Raw genomic sequence first — 21,060 nt, 5'->3', positions numbered from 1 at the left:
TGTGAGTACTTCCTAACTATACACTGAGGATTCTGGTTATTTTCTTGCCTAAAAAATTAATAAAAGATTCACATACAAAAATAATCATTCTAGCCATTGAATGTTAATACATTCAAGTGGGTCAGCAAAGAGCAAACTACTTTCTCCATCCTCAGGCAAACCTGGTGTAGAACCCAACGTCCCAGGAAAGCTATGATTCCACCCTTAGCTAACATAGGATAGCTAGTTTGGCAGGGGACTGAGAATGCCAAGTACCTTCTCTAGCAAATCTGTTTTTCTGAGTACAAAATCCTGGTGTCTTAGGAAAGGTGACCCAGAATGGAGGCACTGTCCGGGGGCTCCTCCTTCCGAACACAAACATATCCTCTGAATGCTTCTCCCCCACCCTGATTCTGATGTAGAATATTTGCTGCATCAAAGCATCAGGTCATCTAAGAAAACTGAAAGTGGACTGTGCCCAACATAGTAAGAGTCAGACAAGCAAAACCATCCTCCAATCTGAAGATTTTATAAAATTACTCAAAATATAGAAACAAAATTGTTTCATCAAAAAACACACTGTAAGGAGATATTTCTTTTCCAAACATTACTAGTTCAGTCTCTTTTGAAAAAACACATTTCAATGAACTTCTCATATGAAGTTATCCACAGGGAGTCACTCACCAGACAGACACCCTTTCCAATACTGAATAGGCCAAAGTTCACTTAAAGTTTGCTTTCATTCACCAACCAAGGCATCAAACAGATACACTGCTTGGATCTTGTTCCTGTTCCCTGGAAACACCATTGGATTTGTCGAAAACAGAAGTGCTTTCTTTTCTTATCATGGTAGCAAAAAGCATGTCCATCATCCCCAAAGCTTCTAATAGTTGTCCTTGGTAACTAATCTCTTTTTCTACAAGCTCTTGAAGCACCAAAAACTGTTTATCAATTACTGGTGACTGTCCAATCACAGGTAGGTATATATCTAGGGGGGAAAAAAAACATTCACTAGAGATTCCTTTCTGCTATAAAGGGAGAAATATATTTGTAAACAATAGAATCTGCACTGAAGTATATGGCAAGAAATCATTTTATTTTGCTATTTTTTTAATAGTTACTTTGTTCTTTTGTATGAAGGCATAAGCACAGAAATAATTGGCCATCTCGCTTACAAGAGATCAAATAATATATGAAAGCAATTTTAATAAAAGTGCTACATATAAATGTCAGTTATTATGATAAATTTTAGCTGGTAAGCAATGTGAACTGAATTTTAAATTCAATTTTAGCATTTTTAAAACTATGTCTACTAAACTTCTTAAATTAAACTATAAGCTCTCTCTCTATATATATTTATATATATAAAAAAGTTTACAACTTACCAATAACCATTTCAGCAACATTAATTAAAACAGGGGCAAATCTTGGCTCAGCCAGGTGTCTATAAAGGAAAAAAACCTGTTTATCAGGACCAAAACTTTGGAAATCATCACCTTTCTGTTATACCTACTCTATAAAAATAAAAGTTTGGAATAAACTGGTTTGAAGTCAGAAGGCCTGGGCTGGATTCAAATCCCAGATTTGACCCTTCTCAGCTCTATGACTGAGGTGAATAAAAGTTTAATCTCTTCATTTCATTTTCCTCATTTGTTAAAGAGATTAGAAGAGAAATCAATATCTTTACTACCAAGTTCATGGGACTGTTGGGAGGAAAGTATTTTGTAAAGCTTAAAACAGTACAAAAGTGTGAGTTACTAAAAGGGAGAGGAACTCATATCTATGATTTTACTGGTATACAGAACTCCCAGGTAAGGAGACTCCTTGTATCAATGCAGGTTGACCCCCTCTTTGCAGCTTACAATGTTAAAGTTGCCCAAAACAATGAAAGATGAAATGACCTGGTCCAAGGCTCACCTGGGAAGTATAAGTCAGGAGTAGGACCTGAATGCAGGACTTCCTGGCTCTCTCTGTTACTATCATTACACCATGGTCCCTCTCTCTTTTAATAATTTCTCTAATTTACAAATAAGCTTTTCAGATTCAAAAGACTATTGTTTTAGAGACTATGAAACATACCTTATCAAGAAACTAAGAATAATGCTAAGTTGTTTCTCATCTCTCCCTGCAAGGGCATTTGAGAGAGTTCCTCTTCGATTTAACTCCTGAATGACAGCAACTGTAACTTCTGGCTGTTTGACTCTAAACCTGGGCTAAAACAAAATGGGGAGGAAAGTCAGCTTGCATAGATAATATAGTACACTCCAAGATCAAAGCCATTACCATTATGAAACCTAAAAAGGTTTTCTTTCCGTGTTCTTGAATCATGGTAATTAGAAACCCAAATAAAACAATTACAGGGAGAAAAAAAAACCCCAATGTTGCTCACCTGAAGTACTCGATCAAGAGCCTTGGAAACCTGAAAGCTTTTCAAATCTCTGTCATATGTCTGTAAGTATGTCTTTAATGGTCTACTGACCAAAACATCATCCTAGAAAGACAAATTTTTAACAAGAGAAAATCAAAATCTATCTATTCATTCTGAAAGTTAATTTTTTTTTTCATTATCATCTTCCACTGAATGGAGAGGGGGGAAGGGAGGGTTGGGGTACTTTAAAATATTCATTTTACAAGTACCATTATGCTTACAAGGTAAAGTATATGAAAAGTATCAAATCAGTGCCTAAAAGGTGAATTCTAAGTTATAACTTCCAAAGTTAAAAATAAATTATATATATAACAATATATGAATAAACTTGTAAAGAAGTTGTAACTTTTTTTAAATCCCTTACCTTCTGTCTTAAAATCAGTACTATGTGTTGGTTCCAAGACAGAAGAGCAATTAAGGGCTAGGCAACCAGGATTAAGTGACTTGCCCATGGTCATACATCTAGAAGTGTCTGAGGTCAAACTTAAGTTATACCTTCTAATATCAATACTCTTTATACTTTGTAAAGTACTTTTGCTTATCAGATCCCCATTATCATCCTTATTTTATCATTCAAAGAAATGATACTTCCTAATAACCTTCTTTAGCAATTGATTTAGTCATTCTATAATGGCACATTTTATTTTTAAAATAAAGTAAGGATTTACTCTATTCTCTTCCTTCTGAAATACCTGTTTTTTCATGTAATTTTTCCCCCTAACAAAGGTTCTATATGCAGGCCTTCGTCTTCTTGGAAAAGGATCCTTCTTTGTTTCAGGTTTCCGATGTTTAACATTTAGCACTCCATTGGTCATTCCTACAACTATAGTTTCATCTTCACGCTGAAATGAATTTTTAAATGTTGATAAGTGTTGATTAATCAAAATGCTATTCTGTAACATATTCCCCTTTAATCTTAAAAAGCCCTTATAGGGTTATTTACTGCTTATCATATTGCTTGATCATTTCTGGAAACATCCTAGGGCAGCAATGGGCAAACTTTGGCCCATGGGCTAGATTGGGGGAGCCCCCCTGAAATGTTCTATCCCACCAGGCAACATTATTCCTAATCTGACGAATACAATGAGTAGGATACAATACGATGAAACTTTGAAAGAGTTGCCTTAGATGAGCATTTCCTCTCCTTTGGTCCCCTCTTTAAAAAGTCTGCCCATCACTGTACTAGCGTAATCAAAAAACTGTGTTACCAGAGTAGACAGCAGAAAGTAGGAAAAAATAAGATCTTCATTTCATACCAGCATAACCGTTGTGATGAATACACACAGTAAATAGATTATATTTATTCCTAAACCTTCATCAGAAAATTATAAAATGTATGCATTCAGAGCTAACAACATATTGGAAGAATAGTTAACATCCTTTTTACATCTCTAGACTACTGACACTTCTTTCTAAATTCTCCTAGCTGGCTTTGACAGAAAAGGCTGATGAGGTGGTTCTACTTTTCTAGTCTTGCTAAAGGGATCATAAGATCATTAGTCTAAAGCTGGAAGGCACCTTAAAGACTATTTAATCAACTAATGAACAACCCCTTCATTTCAAAGATGATTATAACGAGCCCCAGGAACATGTCTAAGGTCACATGTATTTTGCATTACAATTCTCACACTATGAAGTACCCCTAAATAAACAAGTGAGCCTGAAATGACCTCAATTTTATTAGATAGGAGGGGAAAATGTGTTTAATTTGAAGAGAAAATGCTGACATCAGGAAGAGATACCGTATTTACTGTTGTTCTTATTACATTTTCTGTACTAGAGGAGTTCAATTTGTCCTTTAGAATTTTATATTCTATTTGTGTTGGAAACTGGATCCTTGGACATCCTTTTCAGTGGTGGATGCGCGTTCTCATAAGCCCTAACATACTAGTACTAGAAGAACTGGAATACTCTTTGCTCCCCTGCTACTCCCAGGTTCTCCCTCTTCCATCATCCAAAACTTCTCTAACGTTTATACTCTAGCCAACTATCTAGATCCTGATGGGTCATTACCTACCATGTCCAAGTTATACTCTAGAAGTTCAGTAGTACCTTGAAAAGTTCTCAAGAATTACCAATACCTCAATACCCTTCATACTAGGAGACTATAGAATCCTTCCTAATCTCCCAGTTTCTCAATATACCCAGCTTCCATAATACTCCATTCCACTTCAGTTATGCACAGGGATAGTTGTACTCTTGATTTTGCCATTGCCCACAACTATTCCATAATAATCAAGGGCTCTGAAATTCCTTTATCTAATATGCCATCACTTGTCTCTTGTCCTATGCCTTATTCCTCTCTGGACTCTCATTCTTTCTCTACCATGCCACTGATGCCTCCTCTCCCTGGAAGTTCACTCTGCCCGTGACCTTCTCACACTATGGCCACTTCCGCCCAAAACCTCTGTTTTAAGGAAAATAGCTCAGGCCAGAGTTGTCCTTGTTCCATTCTCAGAACTTTCCCAGGTATTCACCCCTTCTTAGGTGACTTCGCTTGCCTACCTTTCCCAATTGCAACCCTTTAGATAACCAGTGAAATTCTACCCTTTCCTCTCTTGAATCCCTTGTTCCCCTAGACTACTGCTACTTCATGCCCTGCCAGACTTCAACCCTGTGTAATTTCCATCATCACCCCCTTCTGCTCCTACTTATGTGCTACCAAGAAGTCATATAATTATGTTGACCGGATCTACTACACATTTATTTCATCTCAACTAAACCCTTACTAGAAGGCGGCAATTCTTTCACTTGTCCCTAATTAACTCTCTATTCAACTAACCAGTCACAACTATCTTCTTTTCTCATACTATCTCCTTTTCTTCATAAAGACTTTCCTGATGCCCCAGCTGCTAGTGGCTGTGCTCCAAAATTACCTTGCATCTACTCTATAATATACCTGTTGGTATATATGTGCTCTCTCCTCACTAGATTATAAGCTGAGGGAAGGGGGCTGCTTCATTAGTGTCTTTGCATCCCCAGGATCCAGCAGTACCAAAATATACACAAGAAGCACTTAATTAAATGCTTGTTGGACTAGATATGCTTAAAAATGTACTCCTTTTAGCTTGTGCCTCTGATATCTTTTTACTTTCTACATTATACATTATATAATACACAATATAATGTATATTAACACATTATATATTACATGCAACATATTATATTCTAGATAACAATCTCAAACATTTCAGGCAAGAGAAAAAGGAGGAAATTTTTCAGACTAAATCACAAACCTGAAAAATTCACTTTCCAATCTGCCTAAAGTGGTTAATTTTAAGAAATAAACACATACAAAAAGGAAGTCTACACGGATACTTACAGCCAACGCCAGGCTTAAAATTGATGCTGCATAATCAAAACTGTGCACTACCTTGTAGGAAGTTGTACTGTACACTTTCACCTTCCTAAGAAGAAGAGAAACTTAGTTACATATCTTCTTGGAACTTTTCAGCCTGAAGTATAAAATACAGAATGTTAAAAAAAAAAATAGTAAGAGCCTAAGAACCTATTTTAAAATACTAAATTAAGACATGAAGCGAATTATAAAAAGATTCATCATGGAATTCCCCCAACTTTTTTTAAAACTCTTACCTTCAATCTTAGAACCAATACTGTGGATTGGTTCCAAGGTAGAAGAGCAGTAAAACTAGATAATGGAAGACTTCCCAAATTTATTAAGTGTTTATTTGTATGTCATATAAAACAAGGTTTTAATTAACTTTTAAATACTACTCTTTCAAAAGGTACTCCTAATAGTAATAACTTTGTGGTAACAAGACTATATCTGTTTTTTAGCTGCAAAAATAGCTCACAATAGCACTGTAGTTTAAGACCTACAAAGTGCTTACCTCACAACAACTCTACAAGTTAAGCAGCACAGGCATTATTATAACCATTTTTATTGATGAGGAAAATGAGGCTTTGCCCAAGGTAACAGCCAGAAAAATATAAGAACTATAAGTAGAACTAAAATCTGGGTCATTTGTCTCTAAATCCAGCCTTCTTTTCACTAGACCACCCTAATTCTTACAAGTATCATTTTTTACATGCAATGACTTTCTTCATGCCTCTAGATTACAAGACCACTTCCAAGGTTAAAGCCATTAGCAAAACAAAAGAGTAGATAATTCTGTTGTAGGTGGTGCCTGACTGAGCATCTAAACTAAGCTAAATATAACAAGTCTGCCTGGAGTCAAACTGCAAGACAACAAACTGAAGCTGTGCAGCTTGGCCTTTCTATTGCTCCTTCTAGCCTCATGTCCTCTGGCACATATCAGAGCCACTCCAATTCAAGAGCAACATGGTAGGTGCAAAGAATACTTGGGCAAAGATCCAAAAATTCACCCCTCTTTTTAAGTCACTTCAACACTGGCAATTTGCCTGTCTTAAATGTGAGCACTTTAAGAAACTCGACAAACATGATTACGAAATGTGAATAAGCCTTAAACAAGATCTGGGCACCAATTAAGTAATCAAATTTACCAAGAACATAGAGAGGATCAACATTGGCCAAATTTGTTACCAGATAATTGTCACCAGATTTATAAGACCTAATCTAAAAGACCTCCAAGAGCACATAGTTTAATTCTTTTGTTTTCCAAGATAAATTGAGGATTTGTTGAAATAAGCCTTCATCTCTCATGAGAAGGCAAAGCAGAAAATTTTTAGTGAAGACACTTTAAGACAGTCAACTAATGTTCAAAAATAACACATTCATTTATTCATTAAAAAAATTTTTTTTAACCCTTACCTTCCATCTTAGAATCAATATTGTGTATTAATTGATTCCAAGGTAAAAGAGCAGTGTGATAATTAGATTAAGTCTACAGGGCCCATCTTTAGATTTAATCACCAAAGGTGAGAGCACCTCCAAATTCTGGGAGGTCCTAACCCACGTGTGCTAGAGTGAGTGACAAATCAGAATAGACTGACTGCCCCCTAGGTGGTCTATGAAAAAAGTCTATTGTGATTGGACACATAGGCTAGGGGAAGGCACAGGAAGTGACGCATAATTGACCCCTTTAAAAAGAGGGAGTTGAGTGAGTGAGAGATCTTCGGTTGAAAAGGTAACGGACCTCTTCTGGTTCGTGGAAGAGTGCTGGAACGCTGAGACCCTGGTGAGACTGCTTTAAATATCTTCTTTGAATTCCATGAGGTGAGTTTAAAGACTGACTGAATCTTCCTGAACTTCTCTTAAGAAACTTCTTTTAATAGACTCTGTGAATGAATTTTTGCTTCATTCACTTCCGGGCCTCTGGCCCTCTGACGCTCGGCTGAGGGTTAATTAGATCTACCTGGATTAATTAGAGGATCTAGTAAATTACCTACTGGGTTAGATTCTTATTTCCTCTTTCTCTTCTTAATTGTAAATAAACTTCCATAAAAGTCAATTTTGACTTGAGGTTATTCCTAAATTGGGAAGATTTCCCCTGGCAACCACCTTTTAATATATTGAACCCCAAAACCCCTTTTTCCCCCTTACAGCAGTAAGGGCTAGGCAATGGGGGCTAAGTGGCTTGCCCTAAATCACAGTAAGTGTTCACACTAAGTATCTTGAGGTCAAATCTGAACCCAGGACCTGCTGCTTCTAGACCCCAACCTCCTGTCAAAATCCAAGAGGTACATAGCTACTCCCCATTCATTTTTGATGTACCAACTATACACAATGCATGCACTGGATGCTGGAGGAGGCAGACTGTCTTTCCCAAATTATGATCCAGATTTTTAACAGATAACATAGGTTTTAAAAATCAATTTATATATCTAAATAAAATAACAGATATAATTAACAAAATGTTTCATATCCACACTCCAGCATCATCTAAAAATTCATAAATACAAGCAAATTTACATTTATTACTTTAATAAGAAATAATGCCTACAAATAAGGAAACACAGATACTAAACTTGCAAAAAGGCTATAGAGGAATGCTATAGGAAGGCTCAAGATTGCTGCAGTATATTTACTCATGCTAACCATACATCAGCACAGCAAACCCCTGCTGAGGCCTATAATATGGAGAGGGACAACAGTAAAATACGAGATATCAAAAGGCCTCAAAAACAAAGAATCAGCAGATAGGGGTATCAGAAGAAATATGTTATAAGTTCAGTTAAAATGGAAACTACAAGAATAAAAAATATTTTCTGGAATTAAAAAAAAAAATCTATTTTGCCAGGATATAGAATTCCTGGAAAGAACAATCCTCATAAAAGGTCTAGTCAATTATTTTTCAAAACTTTAAACTTTCAAGATGACAATTGGTTGCATAATGTTTTCTTTGAGTTTTATATGATTCTAAGATGGGCAGAGGAGACACACCTATCTCCTCATAAGAGGAAATTTTGTTCTACTACTTCAAACTTACAGTCAACAAAAATTTAACGGGGGATCTTGCACTTGCAAGATCATTCCATCAACTTTGGGACTACTAAATTATATTCTGCTGTAGAATATCTTTGCAAAAACTGCCTGTTCCATTTGCATAATTCCTTCATCAAGGAGATTCTTGAATTACAGACAAAAGAAAATAAGCACCCAAAAGTTTAGTTACTGAAATTTTTTTTAATTGCTTTTTGGGACAGTAAAATCTGAAACTTTCCCCAAGGATTTAATATAATCTCCTCTTTTAGGGACCTTGAAAATTAATTCCTCATCACCCTCAAAATGGCATTGCCTCCAACAGGGACCCCTCTCCTCTATATATACTTGAGTTCATTCATTTCAATTTTCTTAGGTGTTATTTCTATGCCTTCATTCAGCATCCTGGAGATTATGATGTTAAGAGTTCAAATGTGAAAAACTCCACTGGATGGAGAAAAAAAAATTATTACAAAAATACTGATAGATTTTTTTTCTATTTTCCAACTGTTTATTACCCTCCTTCTTCTAGGTTTCTCACCAAGCTTTCTGTAAACTTGTTTTCCTGCACTGTCCTTGCTCTCTTATGTGATGATGTTGCTCCTACATTTCCACCATCCCACTCTTCAGATTTTACAAACCAGTTTCTATCTTATGTCAGTGTTACCCTTGGCTGCAATCACTCTGTTTTGGCAAAAAACAAGTGTTTTCTTGCTAAATTGTTTTTCAGCTCTTCTGGTTTCCTTGAAACTACTGAAAATGTCAAGATTAATGTGATTCAGTTCTTTCAGCAGTGCGCTCTCCAGACAAGGATTTCACCTTTAGACTACTAACAGTTAATACTTGTAAGTGATTTAAAAAAAAAAATGATTCTTAGTACTTTCTGATCCCTTTTCTGCCACTGTGTCAATGCAGAAAAAAGGAGTCACACTGGACCAATGGTTGTTTTGTAAATTTTTTTGCTTCATGAGTTCCAATAGCCAAAGAATTCATCACCACCCATGAAGGAGGTCTAGGATCCTCTCCAAACTTATCAAAGCTAGTTTTCAAAGAATGAACAGTATGCTGCTGAGACTGTACTTTCTATCCTGAAGGAACCTGTTAAGACCATGTACTCTGCTGGCAAAGCCTTTGAAAATCCAGGGTCACCTACATCATGACACAATGAAATATCAGGAAAATCTTCTAGAGGCTAATGATTCAAAACACTAGAAAATGAGACAACATATTGAATGTTTCATTTTTACAGGGATCTAATCTTATCAACAACAGCAATTACTTTTTTGGACTCTGCCCACTGCAATAACTTAACATACCAGGAGAAGAAACCCAAACATTCTAAAAGAAGTTGACTCAAGGACTCAGGATGAAAAATACTAGCCCACAGTCAAAGAAAAAACTGTTAAGAGTCTGACTGAAGATCAAAGCATTATTTCCTCTGTGAGTGTATGAGTGTATGTATGTATGTATGTGTGATATGTATGTGCTTCTTTCAGAGCATGAGGAATATGTACTGCATAACAGCACTAGAATAATCCATAGACTACTTACTGCCAGGGTAGGCTCAGAGGGAAAGAAAATGTGAATTGCAAAATGTCAGGTAACAATTATTAAAAATTGTTACTACATGTAATTTAAACAATTTTTAAAGTTAAAAAAAGGAGTTGAAAAGGGTGTCTGACTGACCAAATAAATGAAGAAGAGATATAATTTTAAAGGTACTTAATATCAATTTTTGAGAGATCTCAAAAATTCTTTAAAACTAACCTCCAAACCATAAATTACACTTAAACAAAACTAAACTAAAAAGTGGCACCAAGAAAGCAACAATCTCTGGATCCACATGCCTAATTTCTCATCCCTCTAAAATTTATATGAGAATGGTCTATGCATTTTTCTAAGTACTCAGAAATAAATATATAAGGTGAGAAAGGGCTTTCTCAGACAACTTGCTACAGTAAACCAAGTTTCAAAGTCACCAATAAGAATGAAAGATGCTAAGAAAGTAAGATCCTACTGTGTATATTTTGTGGATTTTTTAAATTCTCTGAATTTTTTCAAACTTTCAATTCCTATTACATAATCCACCTTAAAATGCAGATCAGAACAGGTTACATGAGGTGAGTAAGATTTTAATGCCAAAATCTAATATGGGTAAAACCAAAGAAAGTAAATTATCAGTCCAATTCATTTGTGATTTTACTTGTGAGTATAAATATCCTAAATTAAATCTTGGCAAATGCAATGTTAAAGTAATCACTTTTTGCAGATAACAAAAGCCAAGAAAAACAAAACAAAAAAAATTAAGAACTCAGCAAATTAGAATTAAAAGGAAAACATAAAACTAACTATATTCCTTTGAAGAGTATATCAGAAGTCACAATGCAGTTTTAATTTTTTTTAAATCTTATTAAAGCTTAAATTATAAGACTTTTATAAAATACATACTCGTAACAAACAGCCTTCTACTTAACTAAAATCTGGTCCAAGTCGAAATTTAATCTCTTTAAAAACTTCAGGCTCCTCATCTGTAAAATGGTAATGAAACCATTGTGAAGAAAGCACTTTGGAAACTACAAAGTACTCACTATATGAACTTCAAATATTACTACTGCACAACAAATTGATTTTTGAGAAAAGAAAGTCAGAGAAGAAAAAAATGATTTAACCCATAAATCACTTAAGTCAACCTGGAGAAGGGAGAACCACATCTTTTATATTAAACAGCTGAGACTTACCATCTCCAGACATTTTTCTTAATTCAAGACAAAGTCAAGTCTTTGACTAAAATTAAGATACTGACCTGTCTAGTGATCCAGAGAGTAGTCTTTGTCCAGAGCTGCTTAGACATAAGCATGTGACAGTTTTGTGATGATTTCTCAGTGATACTAGCAATTGTCCTCCTTTTAGAATGTCCCAGACCTTAACATAGCGACCTCCTAAGAACAAGGAGAATCAAATATGTTAATATGAGACAAGAAAATGTTTTAGAAACATAAATCACCCTTAGTGTCATTATCCAAAGAAATATTTTCCTTGAGCTTCAATTTCAAAGCCCATTTGTTTGAAAGACAAATTACCTGAAACGTGCTATAAAAACCATAAGCTGGCCTCAGACATTTCCCAGTCGTGTGACCCTGGGCAAGTCACTTGACCTCCATTGCCTACCCTTACCACTCTTCTGCCTTGGAGCCAATACTCAGTATTGACTCTAAGACAGAAGGTAAGGGTTTAAAAAAAAAAACAAACCATAAGCTTAAGAAACCATGCATTTCATAACAAGAACTTCTGTTTGTGTTGATAAACATTTTATGTGCTTAAGAAAACTGTGAAATACTATTAACTTAAGGAAAAATACTTCATTAAATTATGACCATAGCCATTTATATATAACACAACCCAGACTGCATATGGATTTCTTTTTTCAGTAAGCAGACAGCCTGAAACCTTCTCTAGAAATCTTAATTTCAAGTATTTATCCTCAGAACAGAGAAGAGAGGGAAAACATTCAGGGTGTCTATTTTCTTTTTTGGAGAGTAACCTAGCCCAAGAGGTAGGGGATGAGATGTACATACGATGAAACTGGCAAAACACCAGAGCTGTGAATCAGGCTATCTGAAAACTTGGACACTTAATAACTAAGAAACTTTTAGAATTCAACTACCCTGGGTTTCCATTTTTCCACCTGTAAAAGGAGAGAGTTCTATCTAACATTGCTCTTCCCTGCTTTAAATTCCATAATACTAAATCATTCATTCCCTCTGGGGGTCAGTTTTTCATCTGTAAAAAAGGAATAATTCTTATTCAATTCAATCATTGTGAATAAGTCATGTTAAAAGTAAAACTTCCATATAAATGTGAAATATTATCAATGAGTAACAGCATTAATTTTTAGGTTCTATTATATCAAATAGAAGAATTCTCTTTAAGGAAAGCAATCATTATATGTATGCACTGTGCACAAGCATGCAGCACTTCAGGACTATACATACTTGCTAACTTAAACAGAAAAAGGCCCTTAGTTTAGCATCATCGCATTGAAAAGTTTAGCTGGATAAACAAAAGACAACAAGCAAACAAACCTATTCCCAGACAATGTAGAATGTAACCAGAATGACACCAGTGTCTTAGAAACTTGTATTTCTCAAAGCTTCCCAGGCTCTCCTAGGTCATTAAGCTGGAGATGACCATAACTCTGGTTCTGACCAAAAATCTACCAAAGCCCTTCAGATCTGGGGAAAGTCACCAAAGCACAGACACATTTTTCCTTCTTAAATTTAACTAATGATTTTTATAAAGTTTCACACATTTAATTCAAAATTTAAGGTCAAGAATAACTCTTTCTTGGATAATGACAATAATGATAGTTTGTTTATAAAATCCTTTCGTGTTACTTTAACATCTGTTCAATTCTCTACTCCAACTATCTGAGAGATATTTTCAGATACATGATGAAGTTATACAATGACAAATTACTCAAATAAAATAAGGAAACATGCTGTCTAGTAAATGATCATGTACAATTCAAAACGGAACAGGCATATGAGAGACCAATAGTAAACATTTTTTCTTTCTTTTTTTAAAATAAAAAAACTGATACCTGCAGACACTAGAAGGCCTCCAGATGGAAAGAGCAGAACACTCTCCACAGGCTGTCCATGCTCCACAGTCAGCACACTTTTCTTCACTCGAGCATCAAACATTTTTACAGTATGGTCATATGAACCTAAAACACCAATTTATGCTTTTATGAAACTGGCTATTATTTTTAAAACAAACAACTTTTCTCACAAAGGGAAACCTCAGGCAAAGGTCAAAGGCATGGACTAATGGTTGAAAGAATCCCCAAGAGTGTCTGTGTGTCAAAGCTGAGCATTAGCATGCACTGAAGACAGGGCAGCACAGTGGAAAAGGAGGCTCTGGAATCGGAAAGTCTGAGTTCAAATCTTAGGCCTGTTCACTACTGTCCAGGTGGCCTGGGACCTAGTCCCTTACCCACTCTGAGTCTCTCTTTCCTCATCTATCCAGTAAGAATTGCATGAGATAATCTCTGCCATCCCATCCAATTCTGAAATACTCATGTTCAACATATGTGCATGCATTATGTTTTACATCATTCCTGCTTTCAAAGCCTACATCAGTTTGCTGAACAGCTGAAGGTGTGAAACCCTGGTTAGAGGCAGTCACAAAACTGTAACCTGAAAATGTAACTCATCTTTGACCCTTAACTACCACTGAAGCCTCGAGGACTGATAAACTCAATTAAGTCTGCCTGAAATTAGAGGACAAGCCCTTCCTCCCTCCCTTCCTTTCTTTCTTTTTTTTAAAATTTAGCCCTTAACTTCTGTGTATTGGCTCTTAGGTGGAAGAGTGGTAAGGGTGGGCAATGGGGGTCAAGTGACTTGCCCAGGGTCACACAGCTGGGAAGTATCTGAGGCCAGATTTGAACCTAGGACCTCCCGTCTCTAGGCCTGACTCTCAATCCACTGAGCTACCCAGCTGCCCCTCACAAGCCCTTCCTTTCTATTAAAGATGAGTAAACTACAAAAATGCAAAATGGTACAAAGAGTGCTTGGCCTTAGGTAGTCTTGTTTTAATAGCAAGGTACTGGTGCAGCTAGGTAGCACAGTTGGTAGAGAGCCAGGCTTGGAGTCAGGATGACCTGGGTTAAAATCTGGCTTCCAAACTATGACCCTGGGCAAGTCATGTAATCCCAATTGCCTAGCCCTTTCCACTTTTCTTAATATTAATTTTAGTTCTACAATTAATTATAATATTGAGGCAGAAGGTAAGGGTAAAAAAAAAATAGCAAAGTACCATGGAGAAACAGAGCTATTCATTAGGAAGTGACTGATATTTCAAAATAAAATACATCAACTGAATTTGCAAGGGGCACAGCAAAGGAAAAAAGACTTGAGAATTTTGAAAGCAAGTTTGTTACTCACATATACATACTTAAGTTTACTAAAAACCTTTGCCCACAAGGGACCTCAGTGCCCAACCATCAATAAATTTCCTCAACTTACAGATGAAGAAACTAAAACCCATGGAGGCTAAGCAATTTATTTGCTCAAGGTCACACAGGTAGGAAGTACCAGAAGTAGAATGTGAACACATGTTCCAAAGTCAGGACACTTTCCTCTGTACCACATTGGCTGCAAAGCAAATAATATTGTAGAGGGGAAAAAAACAAAGGATAATATGCAAAAAGGAGAGGAAATAAAGCTAATTCCAATATGAAATAGAAAATTAACCCCCTCCTCCCAAAAAAATAGAAAAAAACATACTCCCGTCAGAAAAAAAGGATTTAAACTAACCTGTTACAAGGAGATCTGCATTAAGTTTGCTGGCACAACCACATCTCACATAATCTGTGTGCTCACTAAAGGACAAAATTTCAGTAGCATTCGGGATATCCCATAGCTTAGTTGTATAATCATCTGCTCCGGAGAGTATGCGATATTTATCAGCTGTAAAATCTACCACGTGAACAGCTCTGAATGATAAGAAATGGTAAAGCATAAGATTATGACAGACCGTGGTCAATTGCACTCTATTAAAAACAGTGAAAAGCTTGAGTAGATGACTGTGGGGTCAAGAGGACTGAGGAAAAGTGAAGATTGTTTAGATGCCTATTTGACCCAATTCAGTTTGGATATTTTAAATTTCCATGTCATAACTAAACTGTCATAAAACAAGAGATAATGAATCGATATTAGTATACTAATAGCTTAATTCAGTTCAAAAAACACTTATTAAGCACTTAAGCGCTTGCAAGACACGGTGCTAGGAATTTGTATACAAAGAAAGAAACAATGCAGACCTACATGGCAAGTTTACAATCTAATTAAGAGGAAAGATGCTGACATGAATAGCCTATAAAAAAAGGAATATGTAAAGTCTAAGAAGTTCAGCCAAAGCTTCATGAAATATTTGAGATTTTTGGTGAAGTAGAAGTATAGATCTGTAGGGGCCCTGCTGCCTTATGATACGCTTACATTTCCACCCAGAGATAGCATGATAAATAAATGCCTAGTGTGCTGGACTTGATGTCAGGAAAACCTAGGTCCAAGTTCTGCCTCTGACACTTTCTATCTGCCTCATGTCTCAGGACCAACTATATGTTTGGGCAGAGATGGATTGTCACCTAACCACACAGTGTGGAAGGAGTCTGAAAAATTGAGAAAATAACAAATACTTCTGTACCTCTATGGACTTTAGCAAATGTAATAGAAAAGGGTATCTCAGGTGTTTTTCAATGCAATATCTTTACCTTGGGGTCTATTAAATTAACTTAATCTCAAATATTTATTTCATTAGCAATCACCTATCTAGATTATTGCAACAGCACCCTCAATATGTGAGCACTCTCCTCACTGTAATTCAGACTTCAAGTCACTGCTAGAATAATTTTCTTCTATGAAGGTTAGGTCCAAAACACTTTATTTGCTCCCTTTTCCTAGATAATGAATAAAAACAGTTTATACTTCTTTTTTCCAGGCATTCAAAGCCCTTCATCATTAGTTACCAGCCTACTCTTCTTGTCCTCTCCTATTCCTTCTCTCTTTGCCCTTTCTATTTTAACTTGGGTTATTCTCCTTTGAACCTTCCTGATTCTGTACAGATAATATTCTCTGTGCCTCCAATGTCCACATTCTCCTTCTGACTATACTCTTCTCTATTCCCACAGTAAATATGGATGCTACCCTCTCTAGCAAGATTAAGTCTTCACATTAAGTAACAACTTTCCTCTTCAGGGCTCACATAGATCTTTGTTTGGATTTTTCAATCATGTGTATGATTTCAATCAGGCATAATTTCATTAATGCATTTAAATCATCTGTTTGCACATGTTATCCATCTACTAAACTGACAACCCCATAAGGGCAGAGACCAAGTCTTATTTGACTCTATCCCCCTTGACACCTAACAGTGGTCAATACACAACAGACAGGGGGCAGCTGGGTAGCTCAGTAGATTGAGAGCCAGACCTAGAGACGGGAGGTCCTGGGTTCAAATCTGGCCTCAGATACTTCCTAGCTGTGTGACCCTGGGCAAGTCACTTAACTCCCACTGCCTAGCCCTTAACACTCTTCTGCCTTGGAGCCAATACACAGTATTGACTCCAAGACAGAAGGTAAGGGTTTTAAAAAAAAAATACACATCAGACACAGTTGCTATTAATCCTCCATTTTGGAAGAGGACTGTATTTAAGTGAGGCAGAGATGTACAAAATTGTCAGTCTCACTCTGTCTTTCAGTGCCATCAAGTCCAGAGGCAAGACAAAAGTTGGGATGACTGGTGATGGCCCAGGATGCAATGCATGGCCTTGACATCTTCAATGTCTAACCACAGTGTCTGCTTTAGACACCTTCATGGCCATTGGAACAAACTGCACACCTGCCCATTCTGCCAGGGGAAGTCTTCCCAGGTGTGAGTTAGACACTCCACCCAGTCACTGATGGGTTTGAGGCCTGATAGAGTATGTGCTTGTTGAATTACTGTCAAATAACAGATCTATCTTGGGAAATACCATGAAGAACAAACTTCTCTTTTAAATCAGCATTTCAGTCATAAGCAATTTTAATAAAATTAGTGCAATTCTCAGATGAAATAATTATCAAGAAGTTCAAAGAACCAAGAAAAAAGGAAAAATGGTTCTGACAGTTTGCTTGACTTATAATAAAGATCCATCCAGCTATTCTTCACTGGCATGCATAGCCACCTACTAATATAGGCTTCCAAATGCCTCCTCAAAAGTCCAAACTGCTCCCAAGATACTCTCAAAATATGGTACTGGGGCTTTTACATTTATAATACCTAAACTTCCAAGACGGTACCCATCAGTTTCTGAGAGGCTAGATCAACAAAATAATTATGCTGGGGAAAAAAAATGTACCAATAAAAGTCAGCTGCAATTCTTACTTTGAATGGCCATCAAACTGCCTAAGTGGTGCCCTTCCAGTCACATCAAAGAGTTGGACAGCACCATCTTCACTGCCAGCAACTAGTAGTCGACCATCTTGTCGATAGGTAGCACAGTACGCAGTATCCTTGAAGCGGGAAAAGGTTTTTATTGGTTCTTGGGAGTATCGACCATAAATATGAATCTATAGCAAATGACAAAGATACACCAAAAGAGTTTGATGAATTTTTTTCACCAATGAGTTCATGAATCAAAAGTTAAAGATAAACCACATAAAACCATACTTGATATCAAGTCTTACCCTTGAAGAAGCTGTGACAGCATAATTATAGGGAGGCTCTGGAGAAAAGTCTATTTTTGTTACTGCACCAAACTCCTTTATCTGAACAGGAGTCTAAATGAAAAACAATGTCATGTTAGCATACTTTTAACATTAGTAGATTAACATCTATATACATTCCCTACAAATAATTTCTAAGAATTTTTTTATTTCCTTTATGTTTCATCTTACGAGGAAATCTGAAGACTGAACAAAAGCCAATTTTTAAAAATCATTAATGTCTTATGATATGTGGAAAGGCAAAGAAAGAGGCTCTAAAGTTTAACAAGCAAGGTTAGAATTATAGAAATTTCTCATTAAACAATTCTGACACAAAGTATTTAGAAATAAGAACAACCAAACCAAAGCTAAAGCCCAATTCTCGTCATCTTCTAAATTAGTTTCTGAGTTGTTTTCAAAGTTTTATTTAGACTGTACTAATTTGGTATAGAAAATCAAACCAAAATTAAACTGTGTATCAAAGAAATGAACATAAATGCAAAATTTCTATTATCTCAGGTGCTTACCTTGTAATTTTTCCAATACAATGTGTCTTGAGTTATTTTCTCACCAAGTTTGGGAAATGTTTGAATAACAACAGGCTTATAACCAGCCATTATTCCTTACAGCTAACCACCCAAAAAAGGGCAATCCTTAAGTATTAAAGTAGAATCCTTCAGTATTTTAGATGTCCCTTTCTTGAATCTGAAAAAATGGAAAACGTAATTTTTACATATGTACATCAATATATATTTTAAATTTGAACCACTCCTATTTCAAAAAACTTTGGGGAACCTTACATAATAAAACAGTATAAAGTGAGTCATCTACTTAAGGAACCATCCAAAGGTAGCATCATTATTTTCTGGCACCTGAATTAGGAAGGTTACACTTCTAACAAAAAATGTGGGTACATCTTCTGGCAGCTAAGGCAAAAAGAACAACACTAAAATAGCAGAAGTTGTATTTACTATAAAAAGGAAATACATATAATCATTTGTAAAGGAGGCACAAAGTTTCAAAGTTTCCAACATTATTTTATTAAAGATATAGAAATGCTGTTAAGCTAAATGCTTCAACTCTCTGAAGAAAGAGGGTATAACAGTAAATTACAACTCAGTAAAGAATTTCTTCAAGAAATTGAAATGAAGCAGTCCAGGAATTTTGCTTTTTAATAGTCTAACAATATAGTGTAAGGATTGCAGAATCTAGACAGAAGGATATTTTTAAAGATTACTTTGCTATCCACCTAATACTAGCTTTCTTAAAACAGTTTTGTAGAGTTCCTAATAGCATTTAATTCATGTTCAAATCTTGTAACAACTATCTATGGTGTGCATATATTCCATAAAATTTGATTCAAGTGTTAGTAATTAATTTAGATAATAGATACCTAGGCAACAAAATTAATGTGTTCCTGAAGATTTTTTAAAAGTTAATAATAATAACTTATTTATCTAATGATTTATGGTTTACAACTTACATTTTCTCATTTGATCATCATAACAACCTTGTGAGGTAGGTGCTATATTATCCCCAGCTACAGATGAAAGAACTGGAACCAAAAGTAACTTGCCCAAGATAACAAAGAAGAATCTTCATAGAATATTTAGGTCTTAATGTTTCAAAGAGCCTCATCAAAATATTACATTAGGAAGGCTCTTTCTTAAAATTTTAAGCATAAGCTTAAAGATCTGAAAAGTAGCATGGAAAATGTAGAGATGGGGCCTGACACATATTGGCTCTGGGACTTCACATAACACCTCAGTGTCATCTCCAAGCAATTGTCTAAGTTGAAGAGCAGGGAGATTTGCATTGGTAAAGGAAGATTCCTATGTGGGAAGGCCTTACACTAATGAAATCACAAGTGTGACCTTTAAAAACAAACCCAAAAGCAGCTGGTTGGATCAGTGGATTGAGAGCCAGGCCCAGAGATGGAAGGTCCTGGGTTCAAATGTGATCTCAGACACTTCCTAGCTGGGTGACTCTGAGCAAATCACTTAACCCCCACTGCCTAGCCCTTACCACTCTTCTGCCTTAGAACCAATCATAGTATTGATTCTAAGACTGAAGGTAAGAGTTTAAAAAAAAAAAAAACATCAAAAGGGTCATTAAAATTCAGTTGGAATATTAGGAAAATACTTTCTCTCTTCCAAGTTTACATTACCAAGAATCAGTTACTGCCTGTATACAGTACCAATCATTATATAAAGGGAATACAGTAATTTAGAAGGGTCTCTACTTTTTAATAAAAAGGCAACAGTATATTATGTATAGCCTAATCAAAGAAAGTGACAAAACTCAAAACAACACCGAAGAGAATTTATTGTATAAACAAATATCATTTATTCAATAAATCCCATTTTCTGAACAAATCTAATGAAGTCAAAACGAATCAATGAAACTCTGGAATTACACAATTTCAGAAAAATACGTTCTTCCACGGAGAGACAAATTGGAACTTCACAATATTCATTTAGAAATCAAATGTTAATTTTGGCAAAAAAGCAAATGAGGGCATACAAAAGGATTTTTAATGACAAAATACTTATATCCTTTCTCCTCTCACATCTCTACCATCGGGAACTGTGCGAGAAATCTGGTTAAATACTGGAGAGGCTTTAAGTCCAAGCGGAAGTTTTCCATTACGAAAGGGGTGCATTACATAACACTGACGTCGCAGGAAGTGAATAGAATGTCAAAGTTTAAAAGTCTAGTTCAGTGGTTCTTAACTTAGGGTCTGGGAACTAAGGAAAAAGGAACGGAAGGGTATGCAAATGTATCGATGAGTGTTTTTCGGTAATTGTTTTCTTTCGTAATATTGAGTCGTGCATTCAAAAACAGTGTAGTCCTCCAGCTCTAATTGATTAATTATTTAATTAAGCAAGCCTCACAGCTAATACCCGGGCTGTGACGCCGAAAGTCTAGAAGTCCTGCCAACAACACGAAGCGCGTCGGGAGCACCCTGGCCCTAGACTGTCTTCCCTGCCCGACCCGGGGGACTTGACTTCCTACGAGGCCGCAGCGTTCCCGCAGGGACACAA

General features: G+C 36.0%; 1 protein-coding gene across 2 annotated transcripts; it reads right to left on the bottom strand.

The window, feature by feature from the left end:
* Positions 1 to 492: 492 nt before the first annotated feature.
* On the bottom strand, positions 493 to 18,672 carry UTP15 (UTP15 small subunit processome component). Of its 2 annotated transcripts, none has more exons than XM_044657690.1 (12): positions 18,544 to 18,672; positions 17,999 to 18,091; positions 17,697 to 17,881; positions 15,089 to 15,267; positions 13,372 to 13,497; positions 11,575 to 11,710; positions 5,730 to 5,814; positions 3,100 to 3,249; positions 2,369 to 2,470; positions 2,059 to 2,192; positions 1,365 to 1,423; positions 493 to 967 (listed from the first exon to the last, which is right to left on the bottom strand). In XM_044657690.1, the coding sequence occupies exons 1-12, from the start codon at positions 18,631 to 18,633 to the stop codon at positions 738 to 740; spliced, it is 1,569 nt and encodes a 522-aa protein (XP_044513625.1). In that variant the 5' UTR covers positions 18,634 to 18,672; the 3' UTR covers positions 493 to 737. The 2 variants fall into 2 exon arrangements, with proteins under 2 accessions (XP_044513625.1, XP_044513626.1); XM_044657691.1 differs by having other exon boundaries at positions 17,999 to 18,034.
* Between the last annotated feature and the right edge of the window lie 2,388 nt (positions 18,673 to 21,060).

Source organism: Gracilinanus agilis, chromosome 1 (genome assembly GCF_016433145.1).
Source record: "Gracilinanus agilis isolate LMUSP501 chromosome 1, AgileGrace, whole genome shotgun sequence".
Taxonomy (NCBI): Eukaryota; Metazoa; Chordata; class Mammalia; order Didelphimorphia; family Didelphidae; genus Gracilinanus; species Gracilinanus agilis.
This window is presented reverse-complemented; position numbering and strand designations above follow the sequence as displayed.